General features: G+C 50.4%; 5 protein-coding genes across 5 annotated transcripts; 1 reads left to right on the plus strand and 4 right to left on the minus strand.

Moving 5' to 3' along the window:
• Positions 1 to 1,273: 1,273 nt before the first annotated feature.
• MRS44_017620 (uncharacterized protein) lies at positions 1,274 to 4,067 on the plus strand (the record flags this gene model as incomplete). Its single annotated transcript, XM_065615529.1, has 5 exons — positions 1,274 to 1,287; positions 1,347 to 1,865; positions 2,335 to 2,663; positions 2,717 to 3,057; positions 3,792 to 4,067. The coding sequence occupies 5 exons, from the start codon at positions 1,274 to 1,276 to the stop codon at positions 4,065 to 4,067; spliced, it is 1,479 nt and encodes a 492-aa protein (XP_065471601.1).
• A 2,824-nt stretch (positions 4,068 to 6,891) lies between these two features.
• On the minus strand, positions 6,892 to 8,271 carry MRS44_017621 (uncharacterized protein; the record flags this gene model as incomplete). The annotated part of the gene is made up of 1 exon (XM_065615530.1): positions 6,892 to 8,271. One exon carries the CDS (start codon positions 8,269 to 8,271, stop codon positions 6,892 to 6,894), a length of 1,380 nt encoding a protein of 459 aa, XP_065471602.1.
• A 3,021-nt stretch (positions 8,272 to 11,292) lies between these two features.
• On the minus strand, positions 11,293 to 14,388 carry MRS44_017622 (uncharacterized protein; the record flags this gene model as incomplete). The annotated part of the gene is made up of 1 exon (XM_065615531.1): positions 11,293 to 14,388. One exon carries the CDS (start codon positions 14,386 to 14,388, stop codon positions 11,293 to 11,295), a length of 3,096 nt encoding a protein of 1,031 aa, XP_065471603.1.
• A 3,980-nt stretch (positions 14,389 to 18,368) lies between these two features.
• Positions 18,369 to 18,806, minus strand: MRS44_017623 (uncharacterized protein; the record flags this gene model as incomplete). Its single annotated transcript, XM_065615532.1, has 1 exon — positions 18,369 to 18,806. One exon carries the CDS (start codon positions 18,804 to 18,806, stop codon positions 18,369 to 18,371), a length of 438 nt encoding a protein of 145 aa, XP_065471604.1.
• A 2,021-nt stretch (positions 18,807 to 20,827) lies between these two features.
• On the minus strand, positions 20,828 to 21,550 carry MRS44_017624 (uncharacterized protein; the record flags this gene model as incomplete). Its single annotated transcript, XM_065615533.1, has 1 exon — positions 20,828 to 21,550. One exon carries the CDS (start codon positions 21,548 to 21,550, stop codon positions 20,828 to 20,830), a length of 723 nt encoding a protein of 240 aa, XP_065471605.1.
• Between the last annotated feature and the right edge of the window lie 433 nt (positions 21,551 to 21,983).

Here is a 21,983-nt window from a genome sequence, read left to right on the forward strand (position 1 = left end):
GAACGCCTTGAATGCTTCTCGTCGTCTCCCCTCCTCGCTCTCCATGATCCATCACCTTAGGTCCTTTGCCCTGGGTTTCCCACCCTGGGTTTCCCCGCGTCCATGTTTAAGCCCGTATTTCTTGAGCTCTGCTAACACAGGGACAGAATGCGAGAAGTGTGAGGGAAGACACGGCGGAGCTTGCGAGCTACCTCCTCTCACACCAACAGGCTCAGCTGAGTCCATATTACCCTCATTATCGCACCTTCCACTTTCACTGAAAGTGAACTTTTACGCATCTTGATTGGCCTAGCACCCCTGTAATTCCCTTTCACTTGAAAGACGACTCTCAATTATCAAGGCCTTGGATCATTTTTCATTGCAAAGTAGAGACTCAGCCTCCTGATGGGCTGCTTCTCTCGTACCGCCTTCATTTGCTTTGCACGAGTTTTGACAACTTTGGCATAGCAGCTGGCAGGGTAGGGAATCAATCCACGACTTCCACCATATTGATCAATTTATTGACTTCAATCCACGTCAACGTCAATCCACGAGGCATTTGGTGATGTAATCAATCCATCCACAGCGGGACACTCGTGGATTGAGATATATATGCTTCAAGTAAAATCTATGGGCTAGAGTACCCCGCACTTTAGGTAACGATCAATCAACACACTGCTGCTGCTTATTATCGTTTACCTGACCGTTTAACCCTTTTAGCACGCTCAGTGCGACCTCTTGGCTTTTGCCTCGTTCTCGAACGCTTCATCTTCTCGATGGATTCGGTTCAAAAACTCGGCCACCCTGTCCACTCCATCGGCTCCCCGCTGTCTATTCCCATTGTTCCCGCTGTCACGGCCCATGCTCGGCAACGTACCCAAACTGACATAACTTGCATATGCGGGCGTGGAAGATCTTGCCATGTGCACGGACGCAAAGCGGAGAGGACTGAAGCGTGCACGGGCCCATCTGGTCGTATTTTTGCCAAATTCAACGTAACCCTTGGTAAAGTAACCTCGAAACCGACCACCACACTTATAAGTTGACAAGCAACAAACCCGCCTTAAATTGCCCTCTACCTAGGGTTCTCCTTGTCACTCTTATTGCTGCGTCAGAACCTCCCATTCTAGCACTACATTTTCCATTGCTTATCTGACACTGCTAGTCCGAAGCACGCTTCTCTGTTTGAGGCCCACCGTTCCGCCTTGCCACACCAAATCGCCCTTACACCCCAGCTTGCCGCCTCATCTTCGGTCAAATATTTTGAACGAAACTGGCTAGCCAGATACCTATCATGCAGCGTAATAAGTTTGTCTATCATCTTGATCGGTTTCTCCAGGACCGTAGCACTGAGTTCATTGTTGTAGCCACACTTTCCTCGCTGGCCTTTGTGGACAGGCTGAACGCTACGAGGATATGGTCCCCCATCTGAAGGCAGTGGTCAAGATGGGTGGTGAGCTTAGTGTCAATGAGCGGGACCTCCTCGCCATTGCTTATAAGAACGTGGTCGGCACCCGCCGAGCCAGCTGGCGCATTATATCCTCGATCGAGCGAAAGCAGTCAAGGGGTAATGAGAAATATATTGCTACTATCCGTGGATACCGCATTAAGATCGAGAATGAGCTCGAGACGGTCTGCCAGGACGTCTTGGATCTGCTAGACAGGAGCTTGATCCCCAATATCGGTACTGACGAGTCGAAGGCGTTCTATTACAAGATGTCAGCCTACTTTACTGGCCTCCCGTTCCCAAAAGCACCTGGGCTGACTCGTCATCTTTTTAGGAAGGGCGACTATAGCCGTTACCTGGCCGAGTTCGCGTCGGGTGAAAAGCGCAATTTTGCAATTACCTCTGCCTATAAGGCCTACCATGCCCCACCCCCCTTTCGGTAACCCCCCCCTTTCGGTAACCAAAAAAATCGCCTTCCCATACAAAACTCACCAAGTTCATTTACATAGATTTCAGTCATTCTTGAACCTATTCGCAAGCCGTCGCCTTCAACATATAAAGAAATGGCTAGAGTTTATTTTTCAAGGTCAGCTGGTTACGTGGGGCCAGTGGTCCGTGGTCACCATGCATTTCAAAATTTACAATCCAGCGCCCGAATCCCCTCCTGCCTCCAGATAATATCTCCTCTTGCCAGTCCTCCACAATTCACATAAAGTGGCTTCAAAACGGCCTCGGGGTGTTTATACAGAGGATAAAATGGTTGATGCCATATTTAATATCACAGAAAACGGTTTATCGCAACACCGTGCCGCCCAGAAATATGGCATACCTCAGCAGACCATTTCCACCAGATTCCATGGCCAGACAGCCTTGGATGATCAGGTTCAGCCTAACCGACACTTATCCAGGAATCAGGAGGCTAAACTAGCCTCTTGGATTCTTCGTAAAGAGTCCCTGGACCATGCTCCCTCCCACAGTCAGATCCGCGCCTGCTGCGTGGCCCTCTTGAAACAACAAAACAAGAAGCAGGAATTGGGACGCAACTGGGTAGCCAAATTCATCAAACGCCATCCGAAGCTCAAGACTAAACCTGGGAGACGCCAGGAGGCCAACAGATTCAATTCATTCACTCCCAAAGCGGTGCACTGGTACTTTGATATTAGGGAAGAGGAGTATGGGTGGATTAAGCCGGAAAACACAGTGAACGTTGATGAGGGCGGTATTATGACTGGTTTTGGTGAGTGTCTAACTTTTTATTCATGAATTTAGCTAATCAGGCTTGTTTGCTAGGTCTGGATAGCCTGGTGATTGGGAGTTCAGATCCAAAACGAAAGGCCCTACTCAAGGGTCCCCAGTCCCGTAACTGGACTTCATTTATTGAGGCTACCACTGCGGACGGCCGTGCTTTGACGCCTGGCATCATATTTAAAGGCAAGGAACTTCAAAAACAGTGGTTTTTGGAGGAATTCCGGAAAATAGCTGATTGGAATTATATTACTTCGCCTAATGGATGGACAGACAACCACATTGCTGTCGAGTGGCTTGAGAGAGTCTACTTGCCTCAGACCCAGCCTGCCGACGAATCTGATGCCAGGCTTATTATTCTGGATGGATATGGAAGTCATGCAACGGTGCGTTTTTTTTGTTTATATGCCAAAGAATCAATGTTGATTTGAAACAGGACGAATGGATTGTAACGTGCTTTTTGAACAACGTCTACTGTTGTTACCTCCCTGCCCATTGTTCTCATGGTCTCCTGCCGTTGGATAACGGTGTTTTTAATCTTCGAAGGCGGCATATCGGAAAGAGCTTGAAAAACCGGCTTCTCTGACCGATTCTGCACCTGATGACAAGGTCAACTTTATACGGCTTATGCCATATTTCTGGGCGGCATGGTGTTGCGAGAAACCGTGTTCTGTGATGCCAAATATGGCATCAGCCATTTCATTCTCCGTATAAACACTCCGAGGCCGTTTTGAAGCCATTTTATGTGAATTGTGGAGGACTGGCAAGAGGAGATATTATCTGGAGGCAGGAGGGGATTCGGGCGCTGGATTGTAAATTTTGAAATGCATGGTGACCACGGACCACTGGCCCCACGTAACCAGCTGACCTTGAAAAATAAACTCTAGCCATTTCTTTATATGTTGAAGGCGACGGCTTGCGAATAGGTTCAAGAATGACTGAAATCTATGTAAATGAACTTGGTGAGTTTTGTATTGGAAGGCGATTTTTTTGGTTACCGAAAGGGGGGGTTACCGAAAGGGGGGTGGGGCATGGTACAAGGTGGGTTCCATATCTATTGGTTCAGAATTCAATCAGCCAAATAAGTAATACTGATCGGAGATTATGGCTTGCTTCTTAGATTGCTGTCGATATTGCTCAGACCGAGCTCACGGCCACTCACCCGTTGCGGCTGGGCTTGGCTCTCAACTTCTCAGTCTTCTACTACGAAATTCTGAACTCACGGGATGGTGCCCGGTATCTTGCGAAGCATGCTTTGGATAATGGCATTGCCGAGCTCGACGCCCTGACCGAGGAGTCTAATAGTGGCAGCATCCTGATTATGCACCTCCTCTGTGCTAACTTGACTCTTTGGATGTCTTCAGACAGTGGAGAGCTGGAGCCTCCCTCAAGCTGAAGAACTTTCCCTCAGCAACACCAAGGACATTCATCATGAACACTCTTCAAAATCAGCAAAGTCAAGGCCATTCAGACCTATTTTTTTTTCTATCATTTTCCAGAGTCTCTAGCTGCCAAATAATCCCTGATACTTTTCACCCTTTCATTTCGACTTTGTTGACGTGCCTTTTAAGCCCAGAACTCTCAACATCTACTCCCGAGATTTCACAATCTAGTTTCCCATATAACCGGCCATGCCAATTCTAATATACGTATTCAATTGACGATGGCTTCAATATGCGGTTACTGGGAGTAGCCGACTAGTGGGGTGGCCACCTTTGCAACTAATACGGCCTAGGCAGCTACAACCTATGACTGATTCCCGGTCCCCGCACCTTACGTACTCCATTACGGGCCGCCTTCTAACCAAAAAGCTGTTTAGGCTAAGGATAGGGTCTATTAGTACAGTAGATACCTGAGAGAGCGCGGTACCTGGTTGTGTCATAAGCAGGAGCATAGAATCATAAGACTGTTCGAAGCTATGGGTTACGATGGGAGTTATCCCAATCTGCTGGAACAGTATGGATAGGGGCAGGATCTGCTCGGCTCCATCGCATCGAAACACAGGATGATACCTCCTGCCAGGTTATACTTTTGCCGCTCGCGAAACTCGTCCGAGCATCGGCCAAGAAGCTCAGGTCGTCGCCGCGCCTTCGTCTAAAACGCGCGGAGCTTCTTCTAGTCAGACAGCTGGGTGTTGAGCACCAGGTTGACAGTTCTAGGGAATGATTACCAAATGAGATATTCTTGCTTGGTACTCCTCGGGGATGGTTTGGCAATTGACGGGACATCGAAGTCCAAATGGACGGCAACTGGGTCAATATCTAATCATGCAACACTCTTTCTGAGTCTGAAACGTAACGCATCAACCCCAAGCTGACTCGAACCTAGTGACGTCCAGGGTTCTTAGGATAAGAAAGCCTTCTCGGCGGCATCGCGAAAAGAAGGACCTTATCCGTCACAAAGCATGTCAGAAGACCAATGATAAAAGGTCGACACCATGATGACAGTACTGTTTCCCTCAACATCATTGTATTACTTGGGCTTCGCGATATTCTCTAATAACCATTTTGCATTATTATGCCACGATAATTGCCTTTAGAATTTTCATGTGATATCGTTAGAGGTTTGGCATTGAGAGCGTGGTTGTAGCTCGTCGTCGAAACCTCCTCTTGTAGGGGCGCTCGCCATTGGCAGTGGGCAATATTGTCGGGTCCGTGATCTCGAACATACCCGGTGCTTTTGTTACTTTGGCCTCCTATTCCGCGAGAAGGAGAAGCTGGCTATACCTTCGAGACTGATTACCGCCCATGTTTCGATAAAATATGCCCAAACCCGTCCGTGCACACGTCTGTGTCCTAAGCATTCCCGTTGTTTTTTGTACGCTGGAGGGTCTTACTGGTCCTTCGTCAGAATACAGGTGTTCGCCCGTGCACGTTTATAGGGCTCTTCCCCTGGCTAGCACTGCGCCGTCGTCAGTCCCCCCAGGCAACCCAAGAGATCCTAAAAAGACGAGTCCTCCGCCCACGCGTAGCCAATGTCCATAGCTACTGCCGCATAAGTATTGGCTATGTTTGGAGACTGTCCTATTTCTGGGACGATTCATAGGAAGCCATGAGAAGAAAGTGGGATTAAGAGGATGCTGAAGTGTGAACGCTACTCTGTTGAAATATTAAAACGCAGTAGGAGGAAGCGAAATCAAGAATGAATAAGCTTCTGAAACAAAAATAAATCAACTATACCTAGGTGAGGGCCAAGCAGGTCTAGCTCAAATGTGCTGGAGGCGCCACGGCCCTAAACTAGCAAGGTGGCGGTCATAATAATCTTAGACTCTAGTTTCCTACTTATTATCGCCCCTCGGGATATGAGGTTAACTTTAAGTTGAGCATTCAGCTCGAAGCTCCGCGGCATGACGTCGCAGTGAACCACGTCAGCAACGTGGGGTGCCCCGGCACTTTGGTCGTCTGCGTTTCCCCAACATTGTCGGATCTCGGGGGGACATGCTCCTCCCTCACGTACATCTCCAGGCCCCCCTTTTCGAGATACTTTAGCATCAGGTAGCTTAATTTCGGGCCTCAATCTAGCTTGGGGGTATACAGGCTGCCGCCAGTTCGCTGGCAGACCTCGGTCTCAATCTGCATATCCCAGTGATGGCCCGGAATAACTGGTAAACCGTGCCTGCTGCAGTGTTCCGCCATCAGGTTTGGATGATCCATACAGCAATCAATCCATGGTTTGTGAGCTCTCTCTGCTCAAAAAAGATGGTCTTGGCAATAGCACATCTTCAGCACATCTTCAAGTATGTTCCGAATCAAACTATGTTCCGAATCAAACTGCTGTCATATTGATCAACTTTTCACCTAACCTATCTGAAGCATCTTGATTTTGCTGGAGAGTAGCGTCTAAGAACGATTCAAGACTGTTGACCCCTCACCACCCACCAACTATCCGTCGGGTAGGGCAATACTCTTTCCCTTGCCTTGACCACCGCTCTCACTTTTTTTTTTCCTTCCCTTTTCCCTTCCTTCGTATCCGCCCAGGTACAGCCCTCCTCGCATTGATAAAGAATAACACGTTCATTGTTCTCGACTACAAATTCCGGTTCTCATTCTCTTTGCTTGCCGTTATCTCGTGTCTCCCTCTCCCACTCTGCACCGGCTACCTCTAGGGATGAGTATCGCTGAAGGAGAGACACCGTTATACCACGGGAATAGCGAGTAAATATGGGGAAAGGTCGGTAAAGCCATTCAATCCGAAATGTGCGGCACTTACGCTTCAGCGACTTATTTCGCAACACCAACATAGGCGAAGCAATGTTTAAATGCCTCTGTCTCCATAGCGAACAGGCCTCCGTGGTCAAGCAGGGAAGCTGGGTGCCACAAGTTGGGGTCGAGGCGCTCAAGAAGCCCTGGGTAGCTATTCAATCCGATCGGCTCGGTAACACCCCATGGGTTGCGGAGAACAAGGTATTGCTTGTCACCAAGGATAGTGTAGCCGAGAATAGAGTAGGCATGGTTGGCAACGACGTTGCTGCCTCTGTACATGTTGCCAGTGGCGTAGGTCCAGGCAGTCATGGGGTTAATGGTCTTGAAGTTGACGCAGTTGGAGCGGACAAGTCCTAACATGTCGTTGGCAGAATGGTTCTCGGTCCTGTAGTAGTGGGGTTCCCGGCCGTTGATCTGTGCCATGGCCTTCACAGGGTCGCCGCAATGCGTCTGGGTGATGTCGGGTTGCTCCGATGAGCTACCGGCGATCCATTTGGCAAATGCCTTCTCATATAACGATGGCCATATGTCAGCACCGTCGCTGGAGCGGCAGTACAGAGGCCCATTGTTCGAGTTGTTGATGGGGATTTCGTAATTAACCTCCACAGTCTCGGTTTTGCCGTTATTATCGCCGCCCTTGTCGTGAAACTTGATGGCGAGGCGTTTCTTCTCATTCTTGTCGTAGTGGACTCGAGTAGCGCGGTTAATGGCAACAGGGTCGGACCAAAAGACCGAAAACAAGGCGGCAATCAGCCAGCTGTTGCCGGCACAACCCTGTGTGGGGTCATCAAAGTTGCGCATGGTCTCTCTTTTCTCGCCAATTTCAAACATGGTAAGATCGCCAATGAGACGCTTGTTGACACTCTGGAAGAAATAGTCGTACATGTCGCGCCACGAGCTGTTAGGCGGTGTCCAGTGACCCTTTTGCATCCTGAATGGACTGACTAGCTCGTTGACGGACATTGTCACGTCACGGTTGGAGATCGTCTTTCCCAGGGAGTGAGCGTGGAGCGTCAAGTGCAGCTTGCCATTCTGCATGCGAGCCACCTTAACCCGCGTCTTACCCAGATCCTTCAGTCCAATCTTCTCAAGGTCGTCCAGCTTCTGAACCTCTGACAGATCAGGAGTCATGAGATCCCGCTCGTTTAAGATCTTCATGTCTTTCTCAGACAACTTCTCTGCCTTCCTCTCCTTCTCGTTGAGCTTTAGCCCGGCGAATAGCACGGAGCAATGCTTCATGTCGAAGAGTTCATCGTAATCCGTCTGCAGGACGTTGGAGATGATCTTTGCCGAGTTTATCGAAAACTTGTCAATATTTCGGCCGAGGAGGGCTTCCACAAGTGAGTACGGATTGACAGCACCGACTCTAACATCCTTAGGCGGCGAATCGGGGCTCATGTTCCCTCCCCCCTGGAGAGTCTAGGCTCAAGTCTCATGTCGAGGTCATCGTAGCCCGACTGAAGGCCGTCGGAGCCAACAGATGCTGGCTTGTCAACTTTCTGGCCGAGAAGGGCTTCGACTAAGGCATATGGGTCGATGGAAAGAACATTGGAGTTCTGAGATGAGGAATCCGGAGCAAAAAATCGAATGTCACCCATGTTGTTTGACGATGGAAAATGTGCTATAAGATGATCAGAGTATTGAACTTAGCAAGTGGCCAGGCGAAGAACACGTTACTGTCTGTCGTGAACGAGATATCAAGAAGGGTGATTGCAAAGAGTTTTATACCTTTCATCAACACGCGACTTAAGATACTACTTGGTCTTTGGCCGTTCTCGCACTTTGGGGATGATTCGCGACTGCGTCAACATTAACCTAAACCTGCACATTTTTGCCACCTTCGTCAAGTTCCGTAACGCTCTCGCAACATCGACTGCAGATGCCCTTTGCGGGGAAACTTCTTTCAAATCGTGGCATACATTTCCGGCCAAGAAGGTAAACTTTGCTTTTGCTAAACTCAAGGCCCAAATATCTTACCTTAAGCCCAATGTCATCGTTACGACGTGTACTTCCGCAAGATAAAGCCATCCTATCAGTGTTGACGCAGAGTTGATGCTAGATGAAGGCTTGATATTCAGCCCAATGCTGGGAGTGGCATAATTAACTTTAGATATTGCGCGCAGCATGTGGACCTAACTTTGGTAGTCTAAAAAGTTTCGTAGCAGACCCGGCGGATAGCAGCGGATATGTGCTCCCCATAAATTCGGATCTGCATTTGCGAAGCTTATTGCAGAGTATCATCAGTAAACTACAACATCAGACAGAAGTTAAATTAACTAGCCCAGTTTCAAAGTGCGCATTGGTTCTGACCCAATAAGGCTTTGAAGCGTCAGATCTGTGACGTACTTTTACACTTCAGAACCCTGGGGGGACGTTAACAAGTTGGTCAGTCAAGAGATGGTAAAGAGCACTTTGTGCGAATTGGCTTCTAGCGTCAAGCTCAGGCGGGATAGCCGAAGCAAAGCATGAGATCCCTCACAGAACTATTGGAGTGTGGATTGCGACAGGGCGGGTAATGTTGGGGGCGGTGGAGATAAAATGTACCAATGACGAGGCTTTTCTCGAGCGTCTCGAGCGAGCGACATGGCGCTTTTGACTTTGCGTTGAGGCGTGATAAATACTTCCGTAAGAAGTGACGCAGAACCGCATCAGCGCCGTTACAGGGATTGTTTACTCCGCATTGAATGCTTTTATGGACACGGTAGAAGCTGACCGGTTGCACCAGGCAGATGCTAAACTCACCAGAGAATACATTCAAACCATGCGATGGCTAGATAGATAGGGTACGTTCCCCAAGAGCAACTTCTTCCTAATAGAGCCCCACCCTCCATACATAGACAACCCAGGTACGGCAAATAGCAAGCTTACGGGCATAAGGGAGGACGCTAATCCCCAGAAAACTCATCAAGGACTAAGGCATTTTTAGCGACACCATCATGATGTCGTAATGAGACATTTATTGACAGCGACATGTCGACGAGTGGATGTGATCCCCGCTTTCTCGCTACTACAGTAATTGTAGTTTACCATGTCCTGGAACTAAAGTCTATCCCTTCAATTGTGGAAAGCCTCCAGGAGGGTCACTACGGGGGGTTAACCAATAGAAATATGCCAAACGTGAGGTACTTTGACTTCCCACCTAACGTATCTTGCAATGGAAGCCCTCACGGCTTCACAAGCTACGGATTAAAGACCTTACGTTACTTTTATTCTCTCGCTAATTGCCACACCGATAGTCACTCAGGTACAATTGAGGTATGTGGGGTCATGCGGGGCGCTATACCTAATAAAGGCTCTCCACAATGGAAGGGATAGGGCATCATTTGTTGGTTACATGATTCTTCCGTATACTTCTGTCGTGATCTCCTTCAACCTTTACAAAGATATCGTCCCTGGTTTCGTACTTTACTCCGTGCCCTGACTGTCCTGCGAGGCTCGTGCGGTTTGCAGCAAGCCAACTTAGTGGTCAATTTCTCCAATTGTTCAGTATCCTAGCTTCAACGGCAGAGACAAACTCTAGCTGTCAGTGGCGGCACGAGGGTCGGTCTTGTGAGTAGACAAGGGTTATTGGATTGATAACTGGAACCATGATATCTGCCTCCTCGTTATCTTGCTTCGGCTCAAAGGCGTCCTGTTGCGGGCGAACTCACCGTCGCTTCGAACGCGTCCATGTTAGTATCCAATTTTAGGGGTCTGATATACAGGCCTACTTCGTCAGCGGTCATATCCTCTGGAAGTTTCATAAAGCCGAGCCTTGCGGTTTGTGGCTACGTAAATACCTGGAGGATGGAAACTGCTTGAATATTAGAGATTTTATGGGAAAAGAACCTCTTCATCGTGTAGTGGTGACGGGCTACAACAGAGATGGCAAGGTGAGTGCTTTGGTAGAGGCGGGAGCAGATGTAGCCATAAAAGATTTCATGGGGCGGACGCCCGTCGATCTTGCAAGAGACACGAATGAACAGATCTTCATATTTCTGTCAAAGACTTGGCAGAAATCGGTTGTGGCAGAGCAGTAGAATCAGGATCGGAAATAGAATTGATGGTCCTCGTAAATCCCAAGAGGAGGAAATTAGAGAGAAGGAATACATGAGCTGGCCCAGCCGTCTTGGCACTGATTTGCCAGTATCTATATGCTGGTAGAGAGAGCGCGCTTACGTAGGTGCTCGAGCACTTGTTCAGTGCTAGCACGCACGCCTTAGCATGATTAGCGAATCGAGTCTGGTATCAAGGTGTTGTTGCTCAAGCCAAGGTAGAACGAACAAGTCAAAAGACGGCCACTTCGGGAAAGAAAAAAGTGACGTCCAGGGGAGAAACATAGTATACAGGTGAAGCCGCAAAAATAGATCATGGATAGCTATCAAAGCTGATCTTCTCTTTGCTGGGCTTTTCCATCCTGCTTCTGGGGCGGGTGCTGATTCAGCTAAAGGCCTTTCCGCCCAGGCCTTTGATCCTGCTACCATCTAGGGCGCGGCAGGGTGCGTCGATCATCATCTTCTTAATCGAATCAACCTTGATCTTGCAGAAGAGCTTTGAGAAAAGGTACTGGTCACCAGCATCGTTGAGAAGAGGTAAGGTGCGGTAGCCTTGCTTGAGGTTGCTAAGCTTAGCGGTGTAGGTGGCCACTGCCGGTCTGTCATTGTAGTTCTCGCCATCGTTGGAGAGTTTGACAGACCATCGAACAAAGACCAGATCGGGTTGTTCCTTCGTGACTTTGAACTTGAAGTGACCATCAAACATTGGGTTAAAGCCGTTCTCTCGTACGATATTCGTCCGGAACTTTTGCGGGGGGTCAAGATCTCGAGGCAAGGCTGACTCATTCCTCTTCTCCCGTTTATCACTGGCGTGGAAGACCTCGACCTCGACGTACGGGTTCATCGCCTTGTTGGCGGGGAGGCTGGCCGGTCGCATAAGCCGTTGTGCCGAGATGACATCGATGGTGAATGAAACAACACTGCGCTCCTTCTTGCCCCCAGGAAGTTCGGGGTTGTATGGGAGCACTTGGATGTCCCGTAGCTCCGCAGGTTTAAGCACGTAGCCCGAGAAGTCCTGGCCACCGCCAAACATGGCGCGGTTGATCTGCATACCCAAGTCGAAGGTCTGCCAGTTGAGCGCAACCATCTGGATTCCGCGGCGCCAGTACAGGAGGGGATCAAAGTTGTTGGAGGTGATTCGGGTGCGATCAGGGTAAACTCGCATCATGTAGCGCAGGTTGTGGAGGTCGACTGCTATCTTCTGTTCCTTGGCGCGAAAGTGCTTGGCAAAGCTCGACTCCATGAAGGAGAAGATGTGGTTGTATTGCTTCGCCTCGGCAGCGTCAAAGCCAGCAAAATTGACACCGGCACAGTAGACGCCAAGGTCGCCAAGCTCTTTAACAATCTTGGTAGACGTCTTTCGTGAGTTTCGCTCCCCGCCGCTGTCATTGTCACTGGCGCTTCTACTCGCCCTACCTTGCACCCCGCCTTCAGTAATTGTGTTGACATGAGTCTTTCTGACCGGTCCACGGCAAGAAGGGCTAGGGCTACGCATGAGGCTCTGAGGAAGCGACTGCGAAGGCATCAACATGGCGGCATCAGTCACGGAACGAGTCAGTGGTGAGTTGAGGCTGTTGCCTCGTCGGCGGCCGCGGAAATTGCTGGTAGGAGGCACCTGCTTGATCTGTGGCTTCTTTACCTTGATGAGGATGCGTTCCATGAGCTCAGAGGGTGAAGGCAGCTTGTCATAGCAGTCTTCCAACGTCTCGGTAACCAGTCGAGAGCCGAAGGCCTCCTTCATAATGTCGACCATGATGGCTTGCTGATTAGGGCTGCAATGAACCTCGAGGGAGATCCAGAGAGGGAACCTCGACTTAACAAAGGCGTACTTATTGATCGTGGCCATGACCTCACGGAAACTAATCGAGGTCGTAAGGGTGCGACCGTGGTTGACCTCGGGCTGCCCAGAGTTGCCATCCCAGCAGTCAACCTCGACACAGCGGCAGCCTCGAATAAGAACCGAGATGTATCCCTCGACGCTGGACTGACCAGCTACCTGTCGGCCAAGGAGGTAGGTGTTGTGGGAGCTAGAGATGATATATTCGTTCATGGGGCGGTCAAGAGTGTAGTTTTTAGGCTCCGGTATAATCGCTGAGTTTGTTTCAGATGTCAGGTACCTCACAAAGGCGGCTTCGGACATGACCAGCATGTCATCAGCCGCATCGGAGGTCTCGACTGCATCAGGTCGGTATCGGCGGCTGAGGTAGGCAAATTGCTTCTCCCACATAGAAAGGTTAGAATCAACGTCCTCCCCTTGGATATCGCGGAGGAACGCTAGAAACTCTGGAAAGGTCATGCCAGTCTCAGGTTTAGCGGCAATGCTGCGAATGATTCGCTGAACATCGTGCCTCTGCTTCATTAGGCGGATGAAACCCTTGAACTCGGTAAAGTTGAGCTTCTCACGTCGTCGGGCATCGGATAGGCGGAAGTTGGTCTGCAGGGTCCACTGGGAGCTGTAAATATGAAGGTTCTGGCAAAAACGCTTGACTCCGGCTATGTCCAGTTCCTCCTGCTCAGGATCATGGGGCTGGTGACCGAGCTCCCTGGTCACCTCAGTCTGCCAATACTGGGCCATGGCTCCATCGTCGAAGGCCATGAGAGAGGCCATCGATCCCTGCCGGTAAGTCAATGTAGCCTCGAGGAACCCAGTCCAGCGGTTCAAGACTTCCTCATTATCGGTGACAATGTGCAGAAGCTTGGTCCTCGAGTTGCCTTGGACGGTATAGATGATGGTGAACCAGGTATCCGCACACGATTCGGACATTCCAAAGTCAAGGCAGTATTGTTGAGTATCAGGACCAGTTCGGATCTCTTTGATCTCATCGACGTGTAAGGACTTATGTGGGCGAGCAGGGTCCCACGAGAGCTTGTTAGATTCGGTCTCATACATAAGATTAACCCGTCTCGTGCGACTTCTCTTGGACACCTTGAGAACTTCACAACCATTCCGAAGCTCGGCCGGCAACACGGGTCCGGCCTTGGCACTGCCACTTCCATTAATTGAACCGGCAGCATCATTGTTTCTTGATGAGTGAGTGGCTCCGTCGAGGCCAAAGAGAGATATGTTGCCATCCGGAACCGGGTCAGCCTCCTCGTCAGTGTCAGTCACGGCGTTGTACTCTGGCGGCCGTGGCGGGGCAGTGGCGTTGCTGTCACTCCGACAGCGCAAGATGCTGGGGCCGATACTACCGTTCCGGCTGGCAGGGGCTGCCGAAGATTGTTGTCTGCTGCTGGCAAACCGATGGGCGCGATTCGAGAAGCGGCGAATCAAGTTGCTACTCTTAGGCGAGGCCTCGGGCATTGCGCGGGGGTTGCAGCTAGCCAAGCTTCGATCTAGTGAGTCGTTGCTCGTCTTGCGAGAGAGGATAGACTCCGGTAGCTGAAAGTTGTAGGGGTACGGGTCCTCATTCCTACCGTGCATGGGTTTAGGCGACGGTTGGACTGAGGAACTCGTAGTCAGAACGACGGTATCGGGTGACATTATGGGCGATCCTTCTTGTGAGTGGGAGGCTGCTTTGGAGGCGCTGATAGCCGATACCGGGACCTTCGGGGGCTGAATGGGTGAGCGGGTCGTTAAAACCCGGCCAGGGTAAGAGCTTGGCAACTGGGCCGATAGAGAGATCATGTCTACACGTAGTTAAGGTGTGAGGGGGAGCAGGATGTGATATGGCTCGGGGTCTGGGTCGGAAGGAGTCATGGCTGTGTGCTTGTGGTGGTGACCGCACTATGTGAGTAAAACCAGGGCGCATCTGAAGGTTGCGTCGATATATACAAGAGATTAGTAAGTGGGATGAGCCATGGGGGAACGCGCCGGAGAGAAAGGGGGGAAGGGGCCGCAATTGCAGGGGAAGATACAGTTGCACAGGCTGATCTCTTCGTGGAGTAGCCGTTGTCGACCTTCTGGGGCCGACGCTAAACGGAACGCCGCGGGAGTAGGGCTGGAGTCCGAGAAAGGGCGTGAGCGTAGGCATGGTGGATGGACGGACGAAGGTATCACCATACATGCAAGGACGGCTGCAGCACGAGATCGCCGTGAAGTGGGCCGCAGATCCCGGCTGGTCAAACCGCCACCATAAATTCCCTGTCCTACTCGTCCATAATCAAATAAAACCCACCGTCCTGATCACTAGGGCCATTAACCCCGCATACTGAATACGACGCCGTCGTCGCAGGTAGAAGGTATCAATTCGCCCAGAAGTGCTGGATACCCTCGCGATCGCACGTGGCAAACGTCAACCCGGATCGGGAATCGCACAACGGCTCGAGTGAACACAGACGTGCATGGGCCATGGGCCTAGGACAGCCCTCCAGAGGATTTTGAAATTACGTCGCACTTTATTTCAGACAATGAATGGTCACCGCCAAGCAACTCCTCTGCGTCCGAACCTACACGGGCCAGGGTTGCAAATAAATCCACTGAATGCAGGGTCTGTCGGAATGTACCCGCTGTACCAAAGTACAAAAGTTCAGGGGCCCCCATACCTAGATACAGAGACAATTGGGCCTATATCCATCCATGTTACATCTGACACGGTCCATTCCACGAGGCTGGTCGGCTAGTGGGTTATTCATCCATCAATTCCCTTCGAAGCGGTCGTGGAGTGGATGGAGTGGAGTTGAAAGTGGAACAGTTAAGTGCTCCCCCCAGCTTAGATGTACGGGCTTAACTCTGGCTGGCAGCTATGATCGTGAACAGTCTTGGCAACGCAGCTTTTACTGGCATTTAACGAAAGCAGTGCCGTTAGAACCGTTGAATGTTTCTCACTGGAGCTATACAAACCACAATATGCCGGGTAACGCTTTGCATGACAAACAGCAAAGTGAAGAAAAAAGTAGGGAACCATGCATTCACCTTTCCATGACAGCGTGGGTTGAGCCGGAGGTCTCGAAGTGCTCTCGCGACGAGCCAACTGGCGCAGTCCCAAAGACCCACGCAAGCTTTATCGCTGCAGGAGGCTCCCTTTGTTCCTCCTTCATCCTCTGTTCCTCGTTTTATTCCTTAGCTTTAGTATACTTGCTGTAGCCGACCAGCCAGGGTGTTGGCAATAACTTCAGTTTTGAACAACCGCTAACCACTGGCGTAATGGACTGCCCCACTAATTCATCCACTATACCCCATTCCACTCTACGATAGCTTCAAATGGATCCACTACACTGGCGGGCGCCGTGGATTAAGGTCCATCCACTCTACTGGGACGGCCAGTGGAGTGGATGGATTGATTTGCAAGCCTGACAGGGGCGTAGACCAGTCACCGTACCGCCTCCGTACTGCCTCCGTCCGAAGAGACGTCGCTCAGCGGCACTCCGAGATGCTTGCACATCGGATATGAATTGTCGCGACCTCTTCCTCATATACAGGTGACCAACATGTCCTCAAAGGATTAGAATGACAGGTCGTCCGCTTAGCACTACGCAGCAGTTGCTGCTTTCTTGGCTTCCTCGCCTGCTTCTTGGATATCCTGCGCAATGACCCTCTTCGCCCTCTTTAAGATATAATCGACGTTCCCCTACTCTTCCCTTCCTGGCTATCAAGCTTTTGGAGTGATGAATGGCCCTAACAGCTGTATTTTAGTAAACCAATAATGTAAGGACAGACAGCAAGGGTCCTCTATGAGGCCTGAAAGGGGGACCCTGACTTTAAACTCCTATACTTGGGAAAAGTATAGTCACAATAGCCAGGATTGATGTTCGGGGAACGAAATATTTCTAAATTTTGCCAATTTTAACATCGTTTAAATACGACACTGAATCGAATGGCCCCCGCTGGTTAGGCTATCCTCAATATCGCCCTCAGCTGCAGTCCGGAACATAAATCCTTCGAACGGTTGTTTCCAATCCATCCAAAGAATCTAGGTGAGGGTAGACGCCGTAAATTGTCCAAGTAAAGTCGCAGCTGACTTGATATCTGGTTCTTCTCAGATGTGGCTAAATGGCTAAATGGGATCCAGATGGCGTTAAGCCTCTCACCCATAATATTTTCCATGATGATGTACTCGGAATGGCGTATCTATCGTCATCAATCATTGTAAGAAGAGCAATTAAATGAAATGACTGCTGAGTAAGCAAGGCCATGATAATACTGATCATTGAAGGGGAAGGAATGAAATGATAATGATTGAAATGATTCGATGAACGGAGTATCCCGGCGGACCTTAGATACCCTATACTATGCAGCATGAACTGCTTCTTCCGCCACTGGTGTAGATAGTAGATAGACCCTTAGCTCAGCACGTCCTGTGCTCCCTTAGGAGACTTCTGGGGCCTCACGGCCCCCCGGACGAAAAATATACATACATATACATACATACATACTTCCGCCACTGGTTCCTTTAGTAATCCGTCATAATCGTCCAGCAAGCCTATCTTTAACTAGGATCTCACTCCATCGGTTTCCGCCTGCAGACGACGGCGTTTCGCTGACACCATGTGTGAACACCTTCTCGCATTCGCATTGGAGGCACAGAGAGGATGTCTGTGACAATCAGCTTAAGGCGTGGGTATTCATATCTCTTATTGAACTAGTATAAGAACGGGTCGCAGACCTTCTCCAGGGAATTGGCAAGGCGTAGCCAGGGTAACATCTGGCTCTTCAATCGAAACGAGCCTAAATCGGCTATTTAGATATCGCAGCAACAATGGGGTGACGAAATTAAGGCTTGCCAGAAACGAGTAGATAGCCGCAGTCCCGGTCTCCGAGTAACTAATACCTCAGTAAGGTTTGTTTTTTCCGGAATCCTAGGTACTTATACCTAGCAGGGATGCACCCGCCTGTTCATTTCATTTTCGTCCTGCTAATGCAATGATCGTTATGTCAGGCAGAGCATCAATAAATTGATTGACAGTGATTATTATCGATCATTCGTCAATAAGCCAATCATTATTAATGAATGATGCGCTAGCCTGGATGTACTTGATATTTCGTCCCTCAGCATTCGCTTCAAGGCTAGAGTGCGAACACCTCTGGTACGGAACCTGTGCCTGTTTCCCGGACAAAGAGCACATTCTCACTGTCTATGAGGCTGACGTTTAGCCTGTACTTAATAATGTAGTAGTTGCTAAAACAAAGGATGCGCTGACCCCTATGCTCTTGAAGAACCTCTCCATTGAAAGAGGCATACTCGGACCTACCTCACTCTATAATCAACGTCATGACGGAATGTGTAAAGGAGAGCTGCAGTATGAAAATGAGGAATGGGACGTAATTAGAAATTAATAAACGCTTCTGTAATATAGAGTAATTACTCCTTGCTGCTGCTGTATCTCCTTCTACACGATTCCGTTGCCAGTGTGGTTGCTTAGAACACAATCTTCGGCAGTTTTCTCGGACTAAATATGATCCTGCCTATAGGTTAGACTGGGAAGACGTACGGGGAGATGGTCGTACTCCTCATGCCAAAAACGCAAGCTAGAGACGAGAGCTGAACGACTCGCGGCTCTCATCTCCTCGTCCCCCCGGGGCGCCTAGAGCCAGCCCTCACCACGGTCACTGAAGGCTCCGGGCACGATTTCCTTGGAGGATCCTTTTGGAAGATGCCCGGCCTGGTCTTTCTTATCATCCCGGTAAGCCTTGAGGGCGGAGTGTATAGCCTGGAAGAGCTGAGACGTCTGACGAGTCTGCTCGTCCATCCGTTGACGATGTTGAGAATTCAGTTTCTGGAGCATCTCGATTTTTGTTTCTTTCTTGACCATGGAGCGCCGCAGTGCATCATTCTCCCTGCGCAGCTTGAGAATCTCTTGTTTGAGGGACGTAAGGATGTCACCTCCTGGCTGGGCCTGCTGACTGATATGGCCGAGTGGGCTCCTCTGAGAGGGCGGTTGGGATGGGACGACTACTGCCCGGGGAGACACCTGGTCCTGAGGGGACTGAGGAGGCAAGGGTGGTAGCTGCTTCTCGTGCATAGCCAGGAAGAATGTGGTGTAGGTAACTAAGTTCGTTTGGGTTTGGAAGGCCACACTTTATATGTATAGAAGATGAAAGGTTTGAATAAGTTATAACAAGCAAAGCGGTCGGAGGTTTTAGAAATCAGACTGGCTACGAGGAGACTGGCGGAGTTTTCTTTAGACCGTGTGCCCTGCCTGTCTAGACTGGAGCAGCGTGAGGAGGGTTCCTATGGGGCTTGTACTCCTGGGCGAAATAAATTTCCATTCCATGGGCCGGCTGCGCTGCCAAATCATGCCAGGATGCCCTCCCCCGGTACCCCTGCGGATCTGCACATCAGTTCGAGGACCAGGGTGGGGGGAAGATGGCTACCGGCTGGCAAGAGGTTCACTGGCCCGTGGTCGGCATTGGTTTTGCTAGTTATTTATCAACTTGGATGATGAAAAAAGTAGAATATTTGTGATGGCTTTCTGATATATAGAAAGCTGGTGGCATTTGTCTCTCGCAGGTGTGGCTGTTTAATGAAACGTGCACGGACAGGCTGCCAGTTTCGCTCAACGACCTCCTTGGCCTCCTCGGCAGCAAGCGCGCCCCGCTCCGCCTTGTCGATTCGGCCCTTGTCAGCACGACAGATGTCTCCACGTCTCCATTTCTCCGCGGCTCCCACCAAGCGAGGCCGCTGACTCAGAGTCTAGCCTGCTCAATACTTGCCACATACCCCCGAGCAACGATGATCGAGCTTACCTCTTCGCCCAGGAAACGTGATAGAACGAATGATAATTGCGCGAGGGCGACCCAACGCCTTATGCGAAGACGTAACCAAGTGACCGCTACGACGCCGATATCTACATTGTAAAGCGCCGAAACCATCGGCACTATGGCTACAACTTCACTGACGACCCTTCATTTCCAACTCCTGCTGCTGAGCTGCCCCTTTTGACTTTGCTTTTGGCTGATGGTTGATAGCCCTCAGATGAAACACTAGCTGAACGCTAGTACAGGCTAGCCGCATCGGGCCTCTCTAGTTTTCACCGTTATCTGCGAACGATTCCTCCTTGTGACGCCAGCCGCTTGCCTGCTGCTCCTCGTCCAGCCTTCAGCTCTCACCGCCCTCATCCAGCTGCCTTTTTTGCTTGACACTGTGTTATCAGCTGCAGCAGCAGCAGTAGTAATATTAGCATTACATGGCCTTCGACTGCAGGTATACCGGTCTATCCAAGGCTCGAAATAAGGGGGAAACCGTGCGCGTGGCCCTGGATGAAAAACCTGTACTCCAACGCCTTCCCGCTGCTCGCGATACCTTCATACACCCAGCTTAGCCTCTCCGCTAAGCGCCGATTGCCGTGGGTAGACCGTATGAGCCGCCATTTAGCTCTCTTTCCTCCTCCTCAATTTCCCATTTATCAACTAGCCGCACCGCCAGCCGGTACATATGCTGCATGATCGACACGATCATGACGCTTGGGGTGTCAACTTTACCGCAATGACCCCATCACACTTTGTTCTGGTCAACCAATCATGCTTTGGGACTGACAGAAGCCCTAGGGCAGGGGCCAGTGTGACTTTTCCATTTGACCCTCGCGTGGGCCGACGACGTGGCGCTAAACTTTTGTGTTAATCTAAGTACCGCACGCCGAATACACACTGGGTAAAGGGGACTTACCATGGCATGAGGTTCCTGGTTTATAACCTGCGCGCGATCATCAGCCTCATATGTTCTCCTATCCTTCACCACGACCGTGTAAATAGAGAGATATGATCCAAAATCAAGCCATTGGTGATCTCATAAAGGCAGCGGGTAGAGAGAACAATCAGAAGGTGACGATTGGATTGACCACATGTCTAATGCAAGCTCTTGCTTCCTGTCGCTCATCCAAGAGCGGACGTAGCTAATGAGGAGCCTGTGGGTCTCAACACATCCAGGATGGGGCGCGCTACCTTTGCTGCTTGAGATTCGCATCTGTCATGCCCCTGGTCTCATTGGTCCGGAATCGTTGCTCTGTCCCTTTGACGATTGTTGGGCAACACCACCGTTGCAAAATCAACCCATTGTACCGGTAGTATCAGAGACTCGCTGTCTCTTGGTCTTGGTCGAAGCGGAAGGCGTTCCGTGTCGGTTCGAGCTGCTGCCGGCTTGCGATATTGGCGGTTGCCAGTTATAAAAGGTTATCGACGAACTTGGTTGAGACTCTTGTTGGGACGATTGGACCTGCTGTATTTGTGGATGTGATGCCATCGCCGGGGCTGCTGCTTGGGTAGGCTGCGATATGTCCCTTTGGCGTTTCGGATGAGCATGTTGGGGAGACAGAAGCTGGAGGTGATAAGCCTGCGAGACAGACGTGAGCTGCTGCGACCCAGCCATCTGTGGGCGCACGCCTCCGCTGCCCATGCGGACGAAGATCAAAGGAATCATGGCGGGTGGGATACCGCCTTGCAGAGATGTGCACAGCATGTCCATCGCGACCTTCCTCTGCTCAAGGCGCAGACTCTCCTGCCTCGTCCTCTCCTCTTCTTGTCTTCTCTTGTCCTCCTCGACCTTGGCTTGCAGCCAATTCCTCATGTATTCCTCAGCTCCTTGCCATTGCTGGGGCGGGCTGGAGAGCTGTGGCCAGGAATCTCTCTGCTGATGACTCTGGGTTAATGAAGGTGGCGGCAGACGTGGAGGAGGCGCATGATGCACAGGCGGAGAAATGGCGGTTGGAGGCTGCTGGGGAGGAAGGGTCATGGTCGCCGGAGGAGGCAGGCCACATTGAGGAGCCGGCATGGCTGGGTTGGCGGGCTGTGGCCCAGATGGATGGCCGGCAACGACTTGTTGGCAAACTCTTCGATCAGGAAACCCCCTTAAAACCCGAATTTTGGGATCTAGCTGACCTTAAACCATCCGATATGGAGCATTTTGAAAAGAAGCGACAGTCTGGGGGAGTGAATCGGTTCAGAGCGCGGGGCTAGGGGGTGCAGCTCCTATATCGGGCGCTCCCGGTATTATTAGTTCAGATGGAAATGAGATAGTGGTATAAACGACTCTCTGCTGGCGGTGTCACGGGGATATAGTAACACACTTATTGCTCTCCGTAAACACCCTAACAAACGAAAAGGGTTATTAAGTCATATTACAATCCCGCATCCCATGACTTTTATACTATTTAATTGAGGCTCTGGCCTTGCGGCCCCTGCTTCGACTTCGCTCTGTCTTCTAC

This window comes from Fusarium solani, assembly GCF_023522795.1.
Source record: "Fusarium solani strain SB1 chromosome Unknown bctg00000014, whole genome shotgun sequence".
Lineage (NCBI taxonomy): Eukaryota > Fungi > Ascomycota > Sordariomycetes > Hypocreales > Nectriaceae > Fusarium > Fusarium solani.